The following is a 20,125-nucleotide window of genomic DNA, read 5'->3' on the forward strand; positions in this document are numbered from 1 at the left end:
AGGAAGCCTTTATTGAAAGAAGAGGCCTCCCTCCAATAGCTTTCCATTCATAACATATGAAGAGAAAATTCCAAAAAGTAATAGGTAGATGAAAGTAGACCTGAAGTCAGCCTACAGAAAACCAGCCATATGCTCTGTGACAGCTTGAGCCAGTAAAGCCCAAAGCCCCTGGAAGCGAGGCTCCCTGGAGTGTTTTTATTCGTGCATTCTTTCTTTCAACAGAAAATGCACTGGAGTCCCATTTCTAGTAGAGAACATAACAAGCAAAGTCCTTGGGGTCTCGGGGAGGTTATACTATTAGAGAAGAGCTGACAGAGCATAAATAAGTAAGTAGGCGAGGGAGTTGTGGCTTCTTAAAGCATCCTAATGTCTTCCTGTGAGAAGAGGTCTTACATTTCTAAATATCAGAGCAAGGACTCACCGAGAGAGTTCAGGAAACAACCTTGTTGAAGCTCCTGGGCCTAGCTGCTTATCTTGACCCCTTCGGTTAATACATACTATGTTCTCACTGGCTGGCTGGGATTGCAATGTTTGTAGATTTATTTGCCTGAGTTCTCCTTTTAAAGATTTGTCAAACATGCCAGGCAGTAGTGGTGTGCACCTTTAATCCCAGTGCTAGGGAGGCAGAGACAGGTGGATTTCTGTGAGTTCAGGGCCAGCCTGTTCTACAGCGTGAGTTCCAGGACAACGAGGACTACACAGAGAAACCCTGTCTGTGTGTCCTAGCTGTGCCTGTAGTTTTGGGTAGTCAGGAACTACATCAGTGTGTGAGTGAGGTCCACTTCTCTGTCAGCTCCTTTGGCCTTTCTTTCCAGAAGACTCAACCCTCCAGCTCCACAGTTTCATGCAGTCTTGCACATAACATAATGTAAGCACTTCCTCTCTATGAGGGTCTAGACTAGAAGACTGGGTACATGAACCCAGCCCTCTGCAGGCACCTGATGACAGAGGAAAGTGGCCTGGATTCAACCCAAAAACTTGTGGAGAGAAGTGTGTATGTGTCTGTGGTAACAAAAGGGCAGCAAGAATAACTGGCACCAGGTTCTGCAGTCTGAGAAATGGGAAGAGGAATTTTCTGGGCAGAGAGAACAGCATACATAAAGTTGAGGTAGGGTGGTGAGACAGGGTGGGAGGACAGGGAAGATAGCTTGGTCAGTCTCCAGAACCCATATAAAAATGTCAGACATGGGAGAGTTGGTGGGTGATCCTCCAGGGCGACCATGGTAGAGCCACAGCCTGAGTCCAGCAACCTCACGGATGAGGCCGCCCTCGGCTGCTGCTCCGACCCAGACACCAGCACCAAGAACTTCCTAATGCAGCAAACCATGCTAAGAATTAAGGATCCTAAGAAGTCCCTGGATTTCTACACTAGGGTTCTTGGACTGACGCTACTCTAAAAGCTGGATTTTCCTTCGATGAAATTTTCCCTCTATTTCTTGGCTTATGAGAATAAGAATGACATCCCTAAAGACAAGAGTGAGAGAACAGCTTGGACGTTTTTCAGAAAAGCCACGCTTGAGTTGACACACAACTGGGGCACCGAAGACAGTGAGACCCAGAGTTAACCACAACGGCAACTCAGACCTTCTGGGATTTGGTCACATTGGGATTGACGTTCCTGATGTCTACAGTGCCTGTAAAAGGTTTGAAGAACTGGGGGTCAAGCTTGGGAAGAAACCTAATGATGGTAAAATGAAAGGTCTGGCATTCATTCAAGATCCTGACAGCTACTGGATTGAAATTCTGAATCCTAACAAAATAGCAGAGATTATTTAGTTCTTTGAGAGAGACGTTGGGGACAAGAAGCAATGCAAGAGAAGATGCTGAGGCCCCAGAAGCATCGAGAACTGACGGCTCTGTGCTCCAGCTCCAGCCGTTCTGAAATCCCTCTCATTATCCTGTTTCAGTGGGTTTTTTTTTTAAAAATCTCCCCTCCTCTATTTAGTCAACCTAATTTTCAAGTACCAGTTTATCTTATGACTTTGACAAAGTTATATGGCTTTACTTTTTTAGATAATAATTAGAACGATTCTCTCTGGAGACCATGTCTGCTCCCGTCTGTCTCTTCAGTACTACTCAAGTCTGGTTTTGATCTGTCATTTAAATTTTGTTTTAAATGTTTCTTTTTCTGTTGGGGGGTTGTTACCTTCTGGGGTTTCAATTCCTCAGAAATGACGCTTTATATGGAAAGTAAAGAGCACTGAACAGAAATGAAGCTTCGTGTGTGCTTCACACAGCATAGTGTTTATTTTACAAACGAGAAGGCACTCGAGAGCAGTTCTGAATCATGCTGACAAGGACATTGACAGAAATACTAATTATATATATATAGTACTTTCAAGGTTCAAAGACTAACTTTACTTTTCTAGGAATGTGGAGAAGGAAGGGCTTAATTGACAGCGGGCTAGGCAGCAGCATACTTCACGTGAGTGGAAACTGCAGTTACCCTGTGAGAAAGCAGAACATATACGCTAACCTGATTGGGTCATCATTTTTGGTCCCTGGATTATGCCTCACTGTAGCTCCTGCGTTAGTCAGCTTCTGTGAAACCTGCGGTGGGCTTGGCTTTGTGCCTTTGCTCTCGAGCTTGACTACCACAGTGGAAGAAGCACAGAAGTCTTAGCACCAGGCTGGTCTAGGTGACATTCTGTGTGAGGGAGGCTCTCGTGAGTCTTCTCCACCCCAGGATCTTCATGAATTCCCTTAGGATAAATTATTTCCAGTGATAGCTCAGATGTCAGGAGTTCCCTCAGTGGTCTGTTGACTGACGACAGGTTTCTAAAAGCAAATTTATGACCTGGAGGATAAAACCCAATTTGAGGTCAAACTGCATTGAAGTTTTCTGCAGGCTGTAGTGTCTGGGTGTAGTGTCTGGGTGTAGTGTCTGGATGTAGTGTCTGGGTGGTGATGTCAAGGGTTACACTGCTAGAAGTGCTTTGTTTCTTTTTGGGATGGAATGGATTAGTGTGAGCAGTTTAAACAAATCACAGACCGAAATAAAACGCTGTTTAATATGTAAAAGAAAAAAAAAGTCAGACATGGGCCGGGCAGTGGTGGTGCATGTCTTTAATCCTCAGCAGGGACAGGTGGATCTCTTGAGTTTGAGGCAACCTGGTCTACAGAGTGAGTTCCAGGACAGCTAGGATGGTTGCACAGGGAAACCTTTTCTTGAAAAACAGAACAAAAACAAACAAACAAAATGTCAGGCATGGTGGCATAGCTTAATAATCCTAACATGTAGTGGGCCTCACCAGTCAGCCAATCTACATAATTGGTGAGCTCCAAACTAATGAGAGATTTGTCTCAAAAGAAGTAGATGATGTTCCTGAGGATGATACCTTGATGTGCATGTATGTGGGTACACACACACACACACACACACACACACACACACACACCTGAGAGTAATAAAGCCTGCTTTGTGGGTAGAGGATAGTAGAAGGATTTGGAGTAAATGTGCCTAGAATTAAAATGATAGACTTAAAGGGCAGAGTCAGAATCAATTCAAACCTGTGTTTGTTCTATTTCAAGGCCCTCCTGCTGCTCCCATCGATAGTGCAGGGCCTTATGTGCAATGCTAAGGGGAGTCTGGACTGAATCCCACAGGCAAGAAGGAGCACTGACTTTTTAAGATGGGAATGATTTGGATTATTTGGTACATTTTAAAGGTTATGGAATGGAGAAAGCTCAGGGATAGGTAAGGAGAGAAAATGGAGAGGAAGGAGACGGAATCTAGGGCTTGCTAGCAATCTATTCGGCTGGAGATTGAGTGAGTAATAGTCAAGTAATAGTCCCTAGTTTAAATCTTTTATCTTAGTTAGGGTTTCTATTGCTGTGATAAAACAAACAAAAACAACTACAACAACAGCAAATAAAAACCTTGGCGAGGAAAAGGTTTATTTCATCTTACAATTCTCAGGTACACTCTGTCACTTAGGGAAGTAAGATGGGTAATTTGAGGCTGAAATAGGAGCAGAAGCCGTGGAGGAGGGCTGCTTACTGACTTGCTCCTCCTGGCTTTCTGTTTGCTTTGCTTCTTTTCATTCTTCCTTCCTTCCCTTTCCTCTCTCTCTCTCTCTCTCTCTCTCTCTCTCTCTCTCTCTCTCTCTTTCTCTTTCCTTTCTCCCTCCCTCCCTCCCTCCTTCTCTCCCTTCCTTCCTATCTTTTCAAGATAGGGTTTCTCTGTGTAGTCCTGGCTGTCCTGGAACTGTTTTATAGACCAGGCTGATCTCGAACTCAGAGATCCACTTGCCTCCCCAGTACTGGGATTAAAGGTGTGTGCCATCACAACTTTCAGTTTGCTTTCTCAGGACCACCTACCCAGGGTTGGTACCTCCCACAGTGAGCTGGGCCCTCCCACATCAATCATCAACCAAGAAAATGACCACAGACTTGCCCAAAGACCAATCTGGTAGAAACATTTTCTCCATTGAGATTTCTTCTTCCCAAATGACTCTACCATGAGTCAAGTTGACATAAAACCAGACAACACCCCTCTGCCTCCTAGGTCATCACAAGAAAATCCACTGAACCAACTAACCTAGGCTCATAGGGGCCCACAGAGACTGAACCAACAACCAGGGAGCCTCTGCATATATGTTACAGTTACGTAGCTTGGTCTTCATGTAGGGCTACTAAAAGCGGGACTAGGGTTGCCTCTGACTCTTCAACCTGCTTCTCGGACCCTTTCCCTCATACTAGGTTATTTCATCCAACCTCAATATGAGGGAGGTGCCTGGTCTTACTGCCATTTGATATGTCATGTTTGGTTGATATCCATGGGATGCCTGCCTACCTTTTTCTTGAGAGAGGCAGAGTGGATGGGGGGGATGGGCAGAGAACAGAGGGAAGGTGCGGGAAGGGACTGGGAGGAGAGGAGGGAGAGGAAACTGCATTTGGAATGTAAAAACAAAACAAACAGCCAAAACGTCTTTCAAGGATTTTTATTAACCAGGAGAACCATCCAGACTCCTCAGGCAGCTTGCGTGGTCCTATGCTCTTTGGCAGAGGTGTATGGCTGAATGTGTACCTCTACCCACTGTGCCCGATCCTGTCCTTCCTGGGCAGTCACCATTTTCCTTCCTTTGGCCTACTTCTCAGCAGAAGTACTGCCAAGCCAGCATCCTTCATCTTGATTCCCTGGGTTTCTCCACTTACCATGCATACTCTGTTCCGACTACTCTACTAGGTCACCATCCTGGCACCAGGGAGCTATAGCTTTGTGCATGCCTAAACCGAGAGAACAGAACGCTGGGTCCCTTTTCAATGAGGTGTAAATTGTTCCAGGGTTCCCGAGAATCCATACATTTGTAACTGATGCTCAATCTTGCCACATGGTATACAAACTGTTGGCTTCCACATCCCTGTGTATGTTCTGTGACTGTACAAGTGGACACGTGTGCACGTGTATGGTTGCCCATGGAGGTTGTCCAGCTGTCATTCTCAATTGTTCACCACCTTTTTTTTTTTTTAAGTCAGAATCTCTCACTGAACCTGGAGTTCAACAATTTAGTTGGACTGGATGGCTAGCAAGTTCCAGGGCTCTATCTGCCTGTCTCTAACTTGTCAATACTAGGATTACAGATATGTGCTGCTGTACCTCTAACATGGCCTCTAGAGAGGTTCTGAGGCTTGTGCATCAGCATGCTAGTGAACCATCTCCCTAGTAACCATCTCCCCAGTCCTTCCATGCCTTTCTTTCCCCCAAGCCAAAAACTCTTTGAATCTAAGCAGGAAGAAACCTAGCAAAGTACAGTGAGTATTTCTCAAGACTCCCTTCCCAATATTCCACACATGCAGTCTCCTTCATTACTTGGTGTTCCAGGAAAATACTCCCCATAACCCTGCCATGGCCACTGATTTTCCCACTCCAGCTGGCCTGCCTCCTTTTTGAGACCTTACTCAGTTATGAGAGGGCCAGTTCCTACATATGACCACCAGAGGGCTCTTCTCAATACTTGGGATCCCACAAGCCAACTCACAAGGACTTCCCACCTGGGTAACTAGCAATTAGAAGCAGGTTCTTTTGTTATTATTGAACCAGAGGTTTTCTATCTGTTACAAGGTTCTTTAGAGGAGAAAGCTGATCATATATATGTATGGTGCCTATAAGGATCACTTGTCCTGTTGCGTCCAACAGTTTATTAGAAAAATACTATCTTCTAGAGTGAGGTCAGAAAATTTTGGTTTAATGCTATGATGATAATCCGTTCCCTGCATGACTGTAGAAGGGGAAATCCTTGGGTAATCTTCCTTAGGGAAGATCCCTAAGCCACCTCTGCCCTGGGGTTCAGCCTTACTTAAGTGGGACGATGCAATGCTGGTCACTGGTTCATTCAAGCCAAGATTCTCTGAACTTGGGAGACTATTCAAACAAGTTAAAAAGCCTTTGAACTCAATTGTCTCACCAGGAAAACACTCAACACATCTGTTTCTCAAGTTAAACAAGCAAATATATGTGAAAGTGATTCAAAAAATATATAACCTGGAGCTGAAGAGATGGCTCAGGTGTTAAGAGCACTGACTACTCTTCCAGAGGTCCCGAGTTCAATTCCCAGCACCCACATGTTGACTTACAGCCATTTGTAAAGAAATCTGGTGCCCTCTTCTAGGCTATAGGCATACATACAGATAGAACACTGTATACATAATAAATAAATAAATCTCTAAAATGAAAGAAAAGAAAAAAGAATAAATTTCCCAACTTAAAAAAGAAAATTATATAATCCTGTGCCAGGATTTTATTGTATCTTAATCTCACTGTTAGACTACTTTCTTGAATGCGGATGAATACACAAAATGAGCAAATCTCACAAATCACAAAAGATCAGGGTTTTTGAACTATTAAAGACAATACCAGGGCTGGAGAGATGGCTCAGAGGTTAAGGGCACTGACTGCTCTTCCAGAGGTCCTGAGTTCAATTCCCAGCAACCACATGGTGGCTCACAGCCATCTGTAATGAGATCTGGTGCCCTCTTCTGGCCAGCAAGCATACAGACAGACAGAACACTGTATACATAATAAATAAATAAATCTTAAAAAAAAAAAAAGACAATACCAAAAGATACCAAGTTTCAGATGACTTAAACAGAAATTACTCTGTAGCTGGGCATGATGGGAAACACCTGTAATCTCAATGCTTAGGCGATCAAGGCAGCAAAACTCACAAGTCCACCCTTGGCTATGCCAGTGTATAGTGAGTTTGAGGTCAGCCTGTGCTACACGAGGTTCTGTCTCAAAAAAATGAAAGGAAAAGTCATGTGGTAGCATGTGCCTTTAATTCCAGCACTCAAGAGGCAGGGGACAGAAAGCAGGATGCAAGAGGCAGAAGCAGGCAGTTCTCTGTGAGTTTGAGGCCAGCCTGGTCTGCAAAGCTGACCAAGAGAACCAGGACTGTTACACAGAGAAAAATTGTCTTGAAAAAAATTGGGGGTGGGGGAATCTCCTTAGATTTTTCAAGAATTAGGGAGAAAAGAATTGCCTCAAACTCAGAAGAAAAATAATCATTGGCCTTTTGAGTTATTACTATGCCATCTTACAACTTTACATTTTTACATTTTGTGATTGATTCAGTCTATTTTCGAATACTGTCCCAAGCAAATCAGATAGTATCTTTCTGGGTACTCAAGTGTAAAGAAAAGTTGGCTACGAGGTTTGGATTTTGAAGGCAGCACTCTTCTTTATGTGACAGACCCTAGATAACCTGAAGGAAGGGAAGCACCACCTCCGTGTGCGGCCTGCAGACATTCCTGTTGCAGAGAGAGCATCTCTGAACTACTGGCGGACATGGAAGTGCATCAGCAAACCCTCCGAGTTTCCAATCAAAAGCCCAGCCTTCACAGGTACAGTCATGAGTAGACCACAGTGAAGTCACTAACGCCCTTACTCCTCACCCCAGCAGAAGTTGACCTCCATCTCAGCTAGCTCTGGATGACATCTCTATTTCTCAGTCATCTGCTTTGACCTAGTACTGCATGGCTGCTTGCCTACTGGAACTCAGTAGCCTGCTCCATTCCATTCTGCTGCATCTCAGCTTCATTTAGGCTAGATGATGTTTTCCAATCTCTCCTAAAAATTAAGGCTCCGTCATCATTTCAAATTACCTCCATCCACCATACAAAGATACCCAAGTGATCTCAGGCTTCTAAGTCTCTTGCAGTATAGGCAGGCCTATGGTGGGACATCAGGAATTCATGGTTATTAATGGGTTTTAGGTTTCCAGAGGAATCAAAAGCATTTATCTAATCTGTAGTTAACAGAAGTTGGTTTGATCAATTAATTAGAGACCATGGAGGGGCTAGAGAGATGACTCAGCAGTTAAGAGCACTTGTTTTTGATGGAGGATCCAGCACCAACATGGCAGTCTATAACTGTCTTAACTTCAGTTCCAGATAATCTGATGCCCTCATCTGGCCTTTATATGGTGCACATACATACATAGAGGCAAAATACCCACACTTATAGACACAAATAAATCCTTTTATTAAAGACATATATATGTCTTATATGTGTGTGTGTGTGTGTGTGTGTGTGTGTGTGTCTTTTAATATATATACAGTGTTCTGCCTGAACACCAGAAGAGGGCACCAGATCTCATTACGCATGGTTGTGAGCCACCATGTGGTTGCTGGGAATGGAACTCAAGACCCCTGGAAGAGCAACCAGTGCTGTTAACCTCTGAGCCATCTCTCCAGCTCCAACAAAAATAAATCTTAAAGAAGAGACATGGATAACTGAATTTAGTGACTTTGGGTACATAAGCCAAAATGTCGTATCATTCAATATCTGTTTACTGTCTATAGAAAAAAAGATGCAAAAACAGATTTCTCATGCCTAGCTTCCCAGAACACTCCTTCTTAACCCGAAGTCTACACCTGGAAAGACAAAGGGGGGAAAGAAGAAAAATGGCAGAGACTTCCCCGTGGTGGTCCCCAACTTCCTCTGGGACCCCTGGGTCAGTGGGAGCACTGGCCTCAGGGAGGTGGTGACACTTCTGCTCATTCTCTTCCAGGTCTTCACGATAAGGCACCTTTGGGACTCATGGACACACCACTGTTAGACACAGAAGAGGAAGTGCACTACTGCTTCTTGCCCCTTGACCTGGTAGCCAAGTATCCAAGCCTAGTGACAGAAGACAACCTGCTGTGGCTGGCCGAAACCGTGGCCCTGATCGAGTGCGAGTGCAGCGAGTTCCGCTTCATTGGTGATTGCTCTGTCTAGGGGTAGCCGCCTACCCTTTCCAAACCCCTACTCACACCTGACAAGGGCCATTTGCTGCTAGGCCCTGAGGACCTTCTCTGAGTGGAAGTTGTAGAAACACATAATCTTCCAAGAGGCAAGCAGAATCCATCATTAAGCTCTCCCATAGCTCAGAGCTTTTTTTGTTTTGTTTCATTTTTGAAACAGTCTCTCTCTATATAACCCTGGCTGTCCTGGAACTCACTCTGTAGACCAGGCTGGCCCCAAACTCGCAGAGATCTACCTGTCTCTGCCTCCTGAGTGCTGGGATTAAAGGCCTGTGCCACCATGCCCAGTTCAGTTCAGAGCTATTTTAGCTCCTATTTCTTTTGTGATACCCTAGCTATAAAGGGGCACCAGAACTCCCTAAAGTAGTGTTAGTGACCACAGGAGTTGATAGTATGGTTGCTTATACTTCGCTTACGTCTCTAGCTAGGCTCTAGGCCTCAACTGCTCTCACCATACAACAAGGAAATAAGGTTGTTTCAAAGATCTTACCTACCCTCTCTTCTTTTTTTAAATTTATTTATTTATTATGTATACAGTGTTTTGCCTGGGTGTATGCTTATACACCAGAAAAGGGCACCAGATCTCATTGCACATGGTTGTGAGCCACCATGTGGTTGCTGGGAATTGAACTCAGGACCTCTGAAAGAGCAGTCAGTGCTCTTAACCTCTGAGCCATCTCTCCAGTCCCCCTATCCTCCCTTCTATTACACTTTAAGTGCAAAGAAGGGGAGTGAATGATGATAGTTTCTCCAGAATCATACAGAATGGGCAGCTTGAGCTAAGGAGGTATGAGAGCTCTCATCCTGCTCAAAAGGAAACCTCCCTTCCCACACTGCCCCAGGACTATCTTTGCTGGCCTGTGAACTGAATAGCCACTCCACTGTCTAGATAACTCAAGCAGTAGACCAGCACCTAAATGGGCAGAACAATAAACACCAAGTTATGTCAGGGGCCCAAATGCCTGAGGCCTAGCTATCCAGATTCAAAGTCACTTAGGAAGTTGTGCTGTGCTTCTGAATCTCTGAGTTGTTCACACAGGGACTTAGTGTTGTTCTCTGCCCTCTTATACTGCAGTCCAGCAGGGACACCTGGCTGCCCAGCCTCGGCCAGGTCTGGCCTCTCCTCTCTAAAAGACTACTCCCTCTTTTGGAATGACCTGCTCTTGGGTCAAGACTCTCAGGGCAAGTCTCAGAGCCTTTGTGTTCACAAAGAGGGTCTGGGAGTGCCGTGCCAGGCCAGGCCAGGCCAGGCCAGGCCAGGGGCAGTCACACCCATGGACTCAGACACAGGAAAACAAAGTAATCTGGGATCTTTGAAAACCACTGCCTCAGAGCAAACCTAATCAGGTATGTTTGGCAATTGTTTCCAAATGAGGAGAGCCTAACATAAGATGAAGCACTAAAAATCTGCCAGGACATGGAAAGATTAGTCATGAATATGCTTTGTTAACTCATGTTGTTTCTCTTTGCTTTTCAAGTGAATTTTCTCCGCTCACACAAGATCCTACTACCAGATAACTTCTCCAACATGGATGTGTTAGAAGCAGAAGTAGAAATCCTGGAAATCCCTGAGCTTACTGAAGCTGTACGGCTGTACCGGATGAGTATGGGTATGTTGCCCAGGAACTTTGACCTCCTCTTGATATTCTAGAACAGTCTGGGCTTGAGCTACAGATGCCAAGGGCAAACATCTCCCCTTACAGCCACTTTGGACTTGGGTGGTAGTGAGAAACAGGCATTGTGACTGACGTAGAATCTAAGAAAAGAAATTTGGCTTAAAACCCCATATGCCCTCTCTACTCAGCACTGCAACCAAAGCTAGGACCAAAGGGAGGCTGCTTAGACTGGAGCAGGAGGAGCCCAACCTTGGGTGGGAAACCAAGCTGCAACGTCCTGAGAAGCAGGCTGAGCCTGAGGACAAGCTTCCTAAGCAGGTGCTGTCTGTTCCTCTGTGGAAGTCCTGGCTTCTACCTGTGGCTCCCATCTTTCCTCCTCCAGGAACAGCTAAAGAAAAAAAGATTGGGCATGTTTTCCACTAGTTCTTCAGTTACTCAAGTCCAATTCCCCTTCCCCCTCACCACCTCGTTTCACATTCTTTGACTTCTCCTCCTGTTTCTGCTTGTTCCTAACAGTCCCTGACCCTGGTCCAGGTCAGGCCTTTGTGCTCCTGCTTTGCCTCTCCAGCTGCTCCTCTTCAGTTTTGATTTGCCTTTCATCAGCTCACTCACCAGCTACTGCACATCATGGAAACTGCCATGTGTGCTTCAGGAAGCCAGCTGCATGGGTGTGGGCAGACAGACACCGGGGAGGTGGGGGGGGCAGCTGGCCTTCTGAGAACCTGTAGGATCTTTTCAAATGACAGTTCCCAAAACAACAACGAAAGTAGAGAACTATCTTACACATGTGAAGTGTGGCCTGGTTGTGTGCTTGTCCCATGGAATGAGGCTCAGCCTCTCCCCAGGCTAATGGAATGTGCTTTCTATATGGGAGGAGTAGCATTCTGCAGCAAGTCTCAGGAACCTGTTCCAAGACCTCTTAGTTTACTAAGAGGGATGTCAGTTCAGCTCCTGCCCCAGCAGCTTCTGGTTCTCAGAAAGCATGGGTGTTAAGATGTGCGGAGAATGTCACAGGTCATTGCTCCTCATAGGCAATGAAAAGATGGCAGTATATTTACAGACAGGCTTTCCTCAAACACATGAGGTATTAACCTTTTATAAAGCATCACAACCAAGGCTCTTTCATAGCCTTGGAAGGGCACAGATCAGACCCCAGCCCTGTGTAACTCGAAGTAACTGGTAATCTGCCCTAATCCACAATGTCAGGCAGGGCTGCGGATAGTTTGTTCATCTGTAGACTTCTGATAAGGCTTCTCTGAGGACTGGAGATAAGACACGAAAATCCTCCAACAGGAGGAACATGGCTGTGCACACCTGTAATCCTAGCACTTGGGAGGCAGGCAAGAGGATCACACATTTGAGGACAGCCTGGTGTATATAGTGATCCAGGTTTGTTTTTTTTTTCTTTTTGGTTTTTCAAGACAGGGTCTCTCTGTAGCTTTGGAGCCTGTCCTGGAACTAGCTTTGTAGACCAGGCTGGCCTTGAACTCAACAGAGATCTGCCTGCTTCTGCCTCCCGAGTGCTGGGATTAAAGGCGTGCACCACCACTGCCTGGCAGTGATCCAGTTTCAAAAAGAAAAAAAAATTGAAAACTACTAGAAGCTTCTCAGCTGGCTCAGTGTTCCTACTGTGCCACCTCTCAAGTTTTGGCTTCTAAACCTAATAAGTATACACCAACTTCTACTAATGTTAAAGTGATCCAGATTTGGGCTGTATAAACAACTTACATCTCACCACTTAAGCCCTAATTGGGGGTAGCAGGAGGATCCAGAACGTTCAGTTCAGGTATGATCAAAGATCTAGAAGTCATCCCTCTCTCCCTAACACAGGTGGTTGTTCCCGGGCCTCCTGTCCTCCTCCAAGCCCTGGAAAGGGGGGCCGTACAGCTAGTCTGGAGTCGGTGAAACCACTGTACGTGATGGCACTGGGCCTTCTGGTCAAGTATCCAGACTCTGCACTGGGACAGCTTCGCATTGAGAGCACACTGGATGGAAGCAGACTGTACATCACAGGGAATGGGGTCCTCTTCCAGCATGTCAAGTAGGTCCCAGTCTCTCTCACGGAAACATTTTGTCCATCGACTGGGCTCTGCCCATCTTGGGACATCTTGGGATGTCCTTATCTTGGGAAACAACTCTAAGCCTTTCCCATGAGCTAAGAGGAAAGTGTCTTTGAGATACCTCATTATTTTCCCTCTTCCGTCACCAGGTTTGGGCTTTCGAGGAACAGGCTGAGATAATTTACAAAGTTCTCCAGGATTCAAAGACTCTAGGTGTTCCATTTTTCTGTCAGTCATTTCCCATTGCTCACTCTGAGGTTACCAGGTTGCCACAGTCATACATTCAGAGTCCTGGATACCCCGAGCAAACCTCTTTGCAAACAAAGGCTCTATCCAGCCTTAGGAGAATGGTGATCACTTGAGAAACAGAGCAGGGCAGGCTTTCCAGAGGACGTGGTCCTTTGAGAAATGAGTTCAGAATGCTCATTAGTGCCAGGGCAAGGATTACTTTACATTTCTATAGAAGGTTAAAAACTCTGCGAATGCTACAAAACTCATTAGTACCAAAGCTGAAGACAGGAGTGGGTTTCCCAGTTCTTGGGGAAAGGGTTACCTGACCTAATTGTGTCATTTTAAAACCTTTAGGCCCATCTCTCCCTGACATGTCCACTTACAATGTCACAGAAGGCAAATACAAATGCTTTTGAAAAAGGGTTGGACTAGAGGACTGGTGTTCAGACCTTAGTCTCTCTCTAGGTACAAAGGATGTTAGTAATCTTTCAAAGTCATAGTAGGAGCCATACCATGGACCAGAGGTCTCCAGCACCAGGTGGCTGGGTTTTGGCCTCGCCCAGACCCTAAGACATGAAATTAACAGTTTGGGTTGGCCTTGCTGAGATAGGTCTGAAGGGGGCGCTTGTGTCTAGGCTCGTTCTCTTTCAAGAATCACCAAGTTAAATCAAGGAAATGATTCTTCTGGTGCCACACTTGAAAGTTTCATGACACGACACCCTGATCATGGTAGGCTTACAGGCCAGACTTCTTTACATTATAGTAACTATAGGGCTTCACAATAGGCTTTTCTTTGGGTAGGAACTGGCTGGGCACTTGCCGGCTGCCCCTGACTGAGACCATCTCTGAGGTGTATGAGCTTTGTGCCTTCCTGGACAAGAGGGACATCACCTATGAGCCAATGAAAGTGGCTCTGAAGACTCATCTGGAGCCGAGGACTTTGCCACCCACGGATGTGCTCAGTAAATTTTTACTTTATTGTGCTCAAACACAGTAAAGCTTCTGGGTTTGAAATTGCATCAAGGGAGGGTCTAGAGGCTAGGAAGGGAGAGGAGAGCCTGAGCCAAGAAGTGTAAATGGGAGAGAAAGGAAAGGTAGGCCGAACTTTCATGCTATGATGCTGTATGCCCTCTCCTCACCTCCAGTTCCACACCATATCTCAAAATTAGACAGGGATGCCTCGTCTGGGCTTCACAGATCCCCAAACGCAAGGCTATCCTAGTTCCTGGTGCTAACACAAGCTGCCATTTGTTTCTCACAGCCAGGCAGAAAGAAATGGCCCATGAATCTATTTAGAATGGAGCAGAGACACAGGACGAATTTGTCAAATTAAAATTGCACAGTGATCAAACTTGGGTCCAAGTTGTCCAAATGCAATGTTGTTTTAGTTAACAAACTCTTTTTTTTTTGAGACAGGGTCTCTCTATGTAGCCCTGGCTGTTCTGACACCTACTGTGTAGACCAGGCTAGCTTCAAACTCACAAAGACTCACCTGCCTCTATCTCCCAAGTGCTGTAATTAGTGTGTGCCACTATGCCCAGCTGGTTAATAAATTCTTATTAACACATTTTTCTATAAAGTTTAAGATGTATTTCTATCACATAGCAACACTCAGCATTTACTGTGCACCACCATATAACTTGGCTTCAGTTCTTCTCTTATGGAGTTTACAGTCTAATTCTGTATGAAAACAGGGACTCCTAGTCCATCCTGAGTGGACGTGTGAAAAGTTGCACACCTAGGACATGACCAGCCACAGAACAGGGGGAGCTGGCAGTGCAGATGGACAGGAGCAGCATCCTAGCTTGCAAAGGAAGAAGGAACAGGGCCTTTGGAGTTAGAATGCACCCAAGATAGCAGCCAACTAGAGCTGTTGTTCCAAGTCACTCTCCTGGAAGCGTGTGAGCAGCAGAGGTTTGTTTCGCAGATAGGCAGGACAATATGAGGCTTGAGAGTATGGAGTCTTTCCATGCAAACACTATTGACCAAAGTGCCCTACTGTTTCTCTTTCTTGTCATATGATATGTTCCCTTTCACTGACTTCCACAGATGAGGAGTGGACAGCAGGGATCACTATATATTCACCCCAACAGATCATCAAGCTTTATGTTGGAAGTCATTGGTATGCAACCACCCTGCAGACCCTGATGAAGGTACTGCTAGACCCAGCTGTTCTCCCACTTTGAGTTCCCCACTTGAACATCTTTGGGACTTGTAACATGATCTTCACACAGCTTTTGGTACTGCTTAGCCAAAGAACCTTTCCCCAGCTCCCTTGCTAAGAATGCCCTGATTCTGTGGGTGTGATGAGCAGCATGTTTGGAAGGCTTCAGGATGTGGGTAGAGAAGAGGCTGGTTCTCGAGGGCCTGTACCAAGAAGGAGGCAGGGTTGAGTTCCAAAGCCCAGGAGTAGGTAGGGGATCTACCAGTTGAAGAGAAGGCAAATTTCCTAGATTCTCTCCATTTTTTATCTCTATGGCCAATATACAGAGAGATGGAAATCCAAAAACCTACTCCCTACTAAAATGTGAGACCTTGGGACTGGCTCTGATGTCTAACCCTCTTCTAGTATCCAGAACTGCTATCCAACACTCAGAGAGTATACTGGATCACCTATGGACAGACCTTGCTCATCCATGGTGATGGCCAAATGTTCCGACACATTCTCAACTTCCTGAGACTTGGAAAACTGTTTTTACCATCAGAATTTAAGTAAGTAAACCCAGGAAATCAGATTATGAAACCACGAAGGTTGACTCTGCAGCTAAGACAGCCCTTAGCTGTAGCCTTTCGGGAAAAGGTTCTATTATTTTCAACATGGGCATTACTGTTCAAGGCATCTTCTTTAGGGTTCCTGTCTCCTCTCTCCCCCAGCCCACCATCTCCTTGTCATTTGCAGGGAATGGCCTCTCTTCTGCCAGGAGGTGGAGGAATACCATATTCCAGCCCTCTCCGAAGCCCTTGCACAATGTGAGGCATACAAGTAAGCAAAGTGCTCTCTAGATCCCACGTTTAGAACGTGGACCTCGACAGACTCCTCTTAGAATTGTCCTCACCTGCCAATGAGACTTCCTCTCCTCATAGCTGGGCTCAGAATTAGCCAGTGTCCTACACAAAACTCTTTAAAGGCCCCCTTTTTGCTACTGACTGTAATTACTAATTCCCGCTCAATGGACAGGCCTGACCAATTAGCTATTGGGCTGCTGGAAGCTTCCCCTCACTAACTAATCCCTCTTGGTCTCTGTAGGTCATGGACTCAGGAAAAAGAATCTGAAAATGAAGAAGCCTTTCCTATTAGAAAACTGCATGTGGTGACAGAAGGAACAGGGTCAATGGCAGAGTTCAGTAGAGATGCCAAGGAAGTAAGTCCCAGCTTCCTTTGGTTGGTGTTGTTCTCAAACATCACCACCAAAGGGCTCAAGGGACAGGCCCAGCTACTGAGTGGCTGGTATGGTAAAAGAGGACCCACATGAGTTACTGGTACAACAACTGATTTCTGATTCTTAAGGAGGCACAGAGGTGTGCTAGCCACTTGTGCCCTGGGATGATAATCTTTCCTTTTGGAACATAAAAGTTGCCTGGGCTGGTACCACTCCCTCTCAGACTGAGTAAACTTGAATGGCAATCCATCTCAGGGAATAAGATTGTTCTGGATAAAAAGGCTGTCTCAAAGCCCAGCTTATTAGGTCTTGGGGAGACTTTGATAATGTACAACAGGCCTACAGCTACTGTGCCTCTCCCTCCCCAGACCACAACCTGCATGCCTGTGGACTTCCAAGACTGTGGTGACAGGACTCCATGGAACAAGGCCAAAGGGAACCTGACCAGGTCCAGCCAGATGGAAGAGGCTGAACAGTATACTCATACTATCCAGGTCTCCCTATGCAGAAATGCCAAGAGGGGGGGCAATCCCAGCACATACTCACAGTGTTCTGGCTTATGTGCCAACCCCAGACACTGGGGAGGTCACTCTGAGAGCCCTCCCAAGAAGAAGTGTACCACTATAAACCTCACACAGAAATCTGATGCCAAAGACCCTCCTGTCACTCCCATGCAAAAGCTCATATCTTTGGTAAGGGAATGGGACATGGTCAACTGTAAACAGTGGGAATTCCAGCCAGTGACAGCCTCCCGGAGCAGCACTTTGGAGGAGGCTACCCTGCATGTCCCCTCAGGAAGTGAGGCTGCTCCCCAACCTGGTACCTCAGCTGCCTGGAAAACTCATTCCATAAACTCAGAGAAGGACACTGGTCCCCAGACTGGGCCTGGAGCTGGAGTGAAAGACAAGGGTCCAGAGCCAACTTTTAAGCCATACTTCCCCACAAAGAGAGCTGTCGCCCTAAAGGACTGGGGCAAACAAAGGCCCAAGGAGAGAGGTGAGTCTTGCCCCATCCTTGACCCAAGTCTCATTTCCAACCAATACTAGATTCCTGGCTAAGACTACAGAGAGTTCGTGACAGAGCAGGGACCAGAACCTCCTAGTCGCTGATGCCAGCTCTGTGCCAGGCAGCACATACAGAAATGAGTGGCCACATGAGGTGAAGTGATGAGTATTTTGTGGAAGGAGAACCCAGGAAATGGGAGCACTGGGGAGTCAGCAGGGCAAGAACATTTAGGGTGTCTATGGAAGCACAGGGTACTTCTCTGGCTGGAAGCCTTGTTTCCAGTGCACAGGCCATAGAAACGACAGGAGTCATCAGGCTAGGTCTTGTGGGTCAAGTTCAGAATGTGGAGCTCTGTTCTGACTTTAAGAGGGATGGACAGCCCTTGAAGGGTGTTTTAAAGGGAGCACATGATCAGGTGTATGTTTCTGGAGCTTGCTCAGGGACAGAGAAAGTGTGATTATAACAGACAGTATCAGCAGCATGGATGCATTCCAGACTGGGCAAAGGAGGCTGAGCAGTGGAGCAAGGCAGGAAGACAGAGGTGCCAAGAGCCTGGTATCTAGGCTGGCTGTGGCAAGTGGATGGGTCCTTATTGGAGTGCATGAACAAAAGAAACTAGACCTCTGGGAAAAGCACACATGGCATGTGAGATGCTAAGGCCCATCCAGGAGGGCCTAAGGAGACTGAGCTTAAGACAGTTTGTGGCCAGCAGTGGAGAGAAAATCCAGGGAAGTTTGCTGAGAAGGCCATGTTAGATTATTCCCTCTAGCTACAGAACCCCCACCTACAGTACTGCTGAGAAGGGCCATGTTAGATTATTCCCTCTAGCCACAGAACTCCACCTACAGTACTCTGAGAAGGCCATGTTAGATTATTCCCTCTAGCTCCAGAACCCCCACCTACAGTACTCTGAGAAGGCCATGTTAGATTATTCCCTCTAGCTACAGAACCCCCACCTACAGTACTGCTGAGAAGGCCATGTTAGATTATTCCCTCTAGCCACAGAACTCCACCTACAGTACTCTGGCACTCTTAGCACCTACCTTTGGTCTTTTAAGACAGGGTTTTTCTGTAACTTTGGAGCCTATCCTGGAACTCCCTCTGTAGACCAGGCTGGCCTAGAACTCACAGAGATCCACCTGTCTCTGCCACCCAAGTGCTGGGATTAAAGGCGTGTGCCACCACCACCTGGCGATACTAGTCTCTTTAATATATATTACATCCTGGCTGCAGTGTCCCCTCCCTCCTCTCCTTCCCCAGCCCTTCTCTAGCCCCCAATCCAGTGCTACTTGGTTTCTGTTTAGGAAAGAGCAGGTTTCCCATGAGTAAAAGGCAGGTCTCCCATGAGGATACAAGTTTCTTAGAGTTCTGAAACTTAGGATTGGGTTTGCAACAATGCCAGGATAATGAAGTGGTGAGGCCAGGGTACCACTGTCAAAAAGCAGAGACTTCTGAAGTTTTGAGTGAATGAGTGTTCCGATCTGTCCCCAGAAGAAGACTCCTCTCTGCTTGCATTCCAAGTCTAGGCTCCCAAGCCTAAGAAGAACCCCTCTATTGTTTTCACAGAAAACCCTGCCCCTGAGCAGCCTCTGCCTACTGTTAATGGAACAGACAACCCAGGAGCCATCCTCAAAGTCACTCACCCCCCTGTGGTGGGCAGTGATGGCTCTTGCATGTTCTTTGAAGACAGCATCATCTATACCACCCAGATGGGTAACATCAAGCATACATCACTCACAGCCAGCCCCCAACCTCGAGGTGAGGCTTTGGAGCTATGCCTGGCCCTGTACTTTGCTTGTGAAGATGTAGAGCACACACCCAAGAGCAAATGTCACTTGAGAGCTCTGCCCTTCTCCCTGCCCTGTAGCTGTCTCTAAGGCCTCGACTATGAGCAGCTTTAGCCATATCTACTCTTTCTCCTTCACAGAAGTGACTTTCCTGAGTTTCTCTTTGTCCTGGGAAGAGATGTTTTATGCACAGAAATGTCACCGCTTCCTGACTGACATCATCCTGGATTCCATCAGGCAAAAGGACCCCAAAGCTATCACAGCCAAGGTGGTGTCCCTGGCCTACCGGCTATGGGTATGTATGACAGGCCTTGGGGCACCCTGTTTCTTCCCCATGTGTCTCCTTACCCTTGCAATAAGTTGTATAAGACAACAGGAGGTGAGAAGGCAGGGACAGAAGAATAGCTGGAAAGGCAGGGATAGAAATGCAGAAGGGAGCTGTCCATGGCCCTGCCTGACTGTAGGCTCTCTTGGTAGACGCTGAATATCAGCCCCAAGCAGTTTGTGGTGGATTTGCTGGCCATCACTGGCTTTAAGGATGACCGGCACACTCAGGAGCGTCTGTACAGCTGGGTAGAGGTAAGACATATCTGCCCTGTATAGGGAATGGCAACTCTGTAAATGCCTTATATGGATACTGTTGCTGCCAGGTTAGTACTGTCATCTAGAGAGCTGGCCGGCTAAGTCAGTGGTCTCTGGTCCCATGGAGGTAGATGTCTAAAATTGACCAATCAAGAGTAGTCAAAAAACAAAAAAAAAACCCTGTTTTTATAGTTTTCCTTTAATGATACCAACTATGC

General features: G+C 46.3%; 1 protein-coding gene and 1 pseudogene across 2 annotated transcripts in view; both read left to right on the top strand.

Annotated features, from left to right (window-relative positions):
- Positions 1-20,125, top strand: part of Kctd19 (potassium channel tetramerization domain containing 19) — a 37,827-nt gene that overhangs the window by 16,252 nt on the left and 1,450 nt on the right. For both annotated transcript variants that reach the window (XM_048437126.3, XM_048437127.3), the window contains exons 3-15: positions 7,692-7,842; positions 9,012-9,203; positions 10,725-10,856; positions 12,693-12,903; positions 13,955-14,115; positions 15,203-15,306; positions 15,723-15,865; positions 16,053-16,136; positions 16,401-16,515; positions 16,902-17,529; positions 19,105-19,296; positions 19,466-19,620; positions 19,803-19,904. In XM_048437126.3, the coding sequence (XP_048293083.1) occupies positions 7,692-7,842; positions 9,012-9,203; positions 10,725-10,856; positions 12,693-12,903; positions 13,955-14,115; positions 15,203-15,306; positions 15,723-15,865; positions 16,053-16,136; positions 16,401-16,515; positions 16,902-17,529; positions 19,105-19,296; positions 19,466-19,620; positions 19,803-19,904 (2,370 nt within the window). The remainder of the gene's footprint in view (positions 1-7,691; positions 7,843-9,011; positions 9,204-10,724; positions 10,857-12,692; positions 12,904-13,954; positions 14,116-15,202; positions 15,307-15,722; positions 15,866-16,052; positions 16,137-16,400; positions 16,516-16,901; positions 17,530-19,104; positions 19,297-19,465; positions 19,621-19,802; positions 19,905-20,125) is intronic.
- Positions 1,221-1,862, top strand: LOC125402403 (lactoylglutathione lyase pseudogene; annotated as a pseudogene).

The sequence above is a fragment of the Myodes glareolus genome, chromosome 22 (genome assembly GCF_982192425.1).
Source record: "Myodes glareolus chromosome 22, mMyoGla1.1, whole genome shotgun sequence".
Lineage (NCBI taxonomy): Eukaryota > Metazoa > Chordata > Mammalia > Rodentia > Cricetidae > Myodes > Myodes glareolus.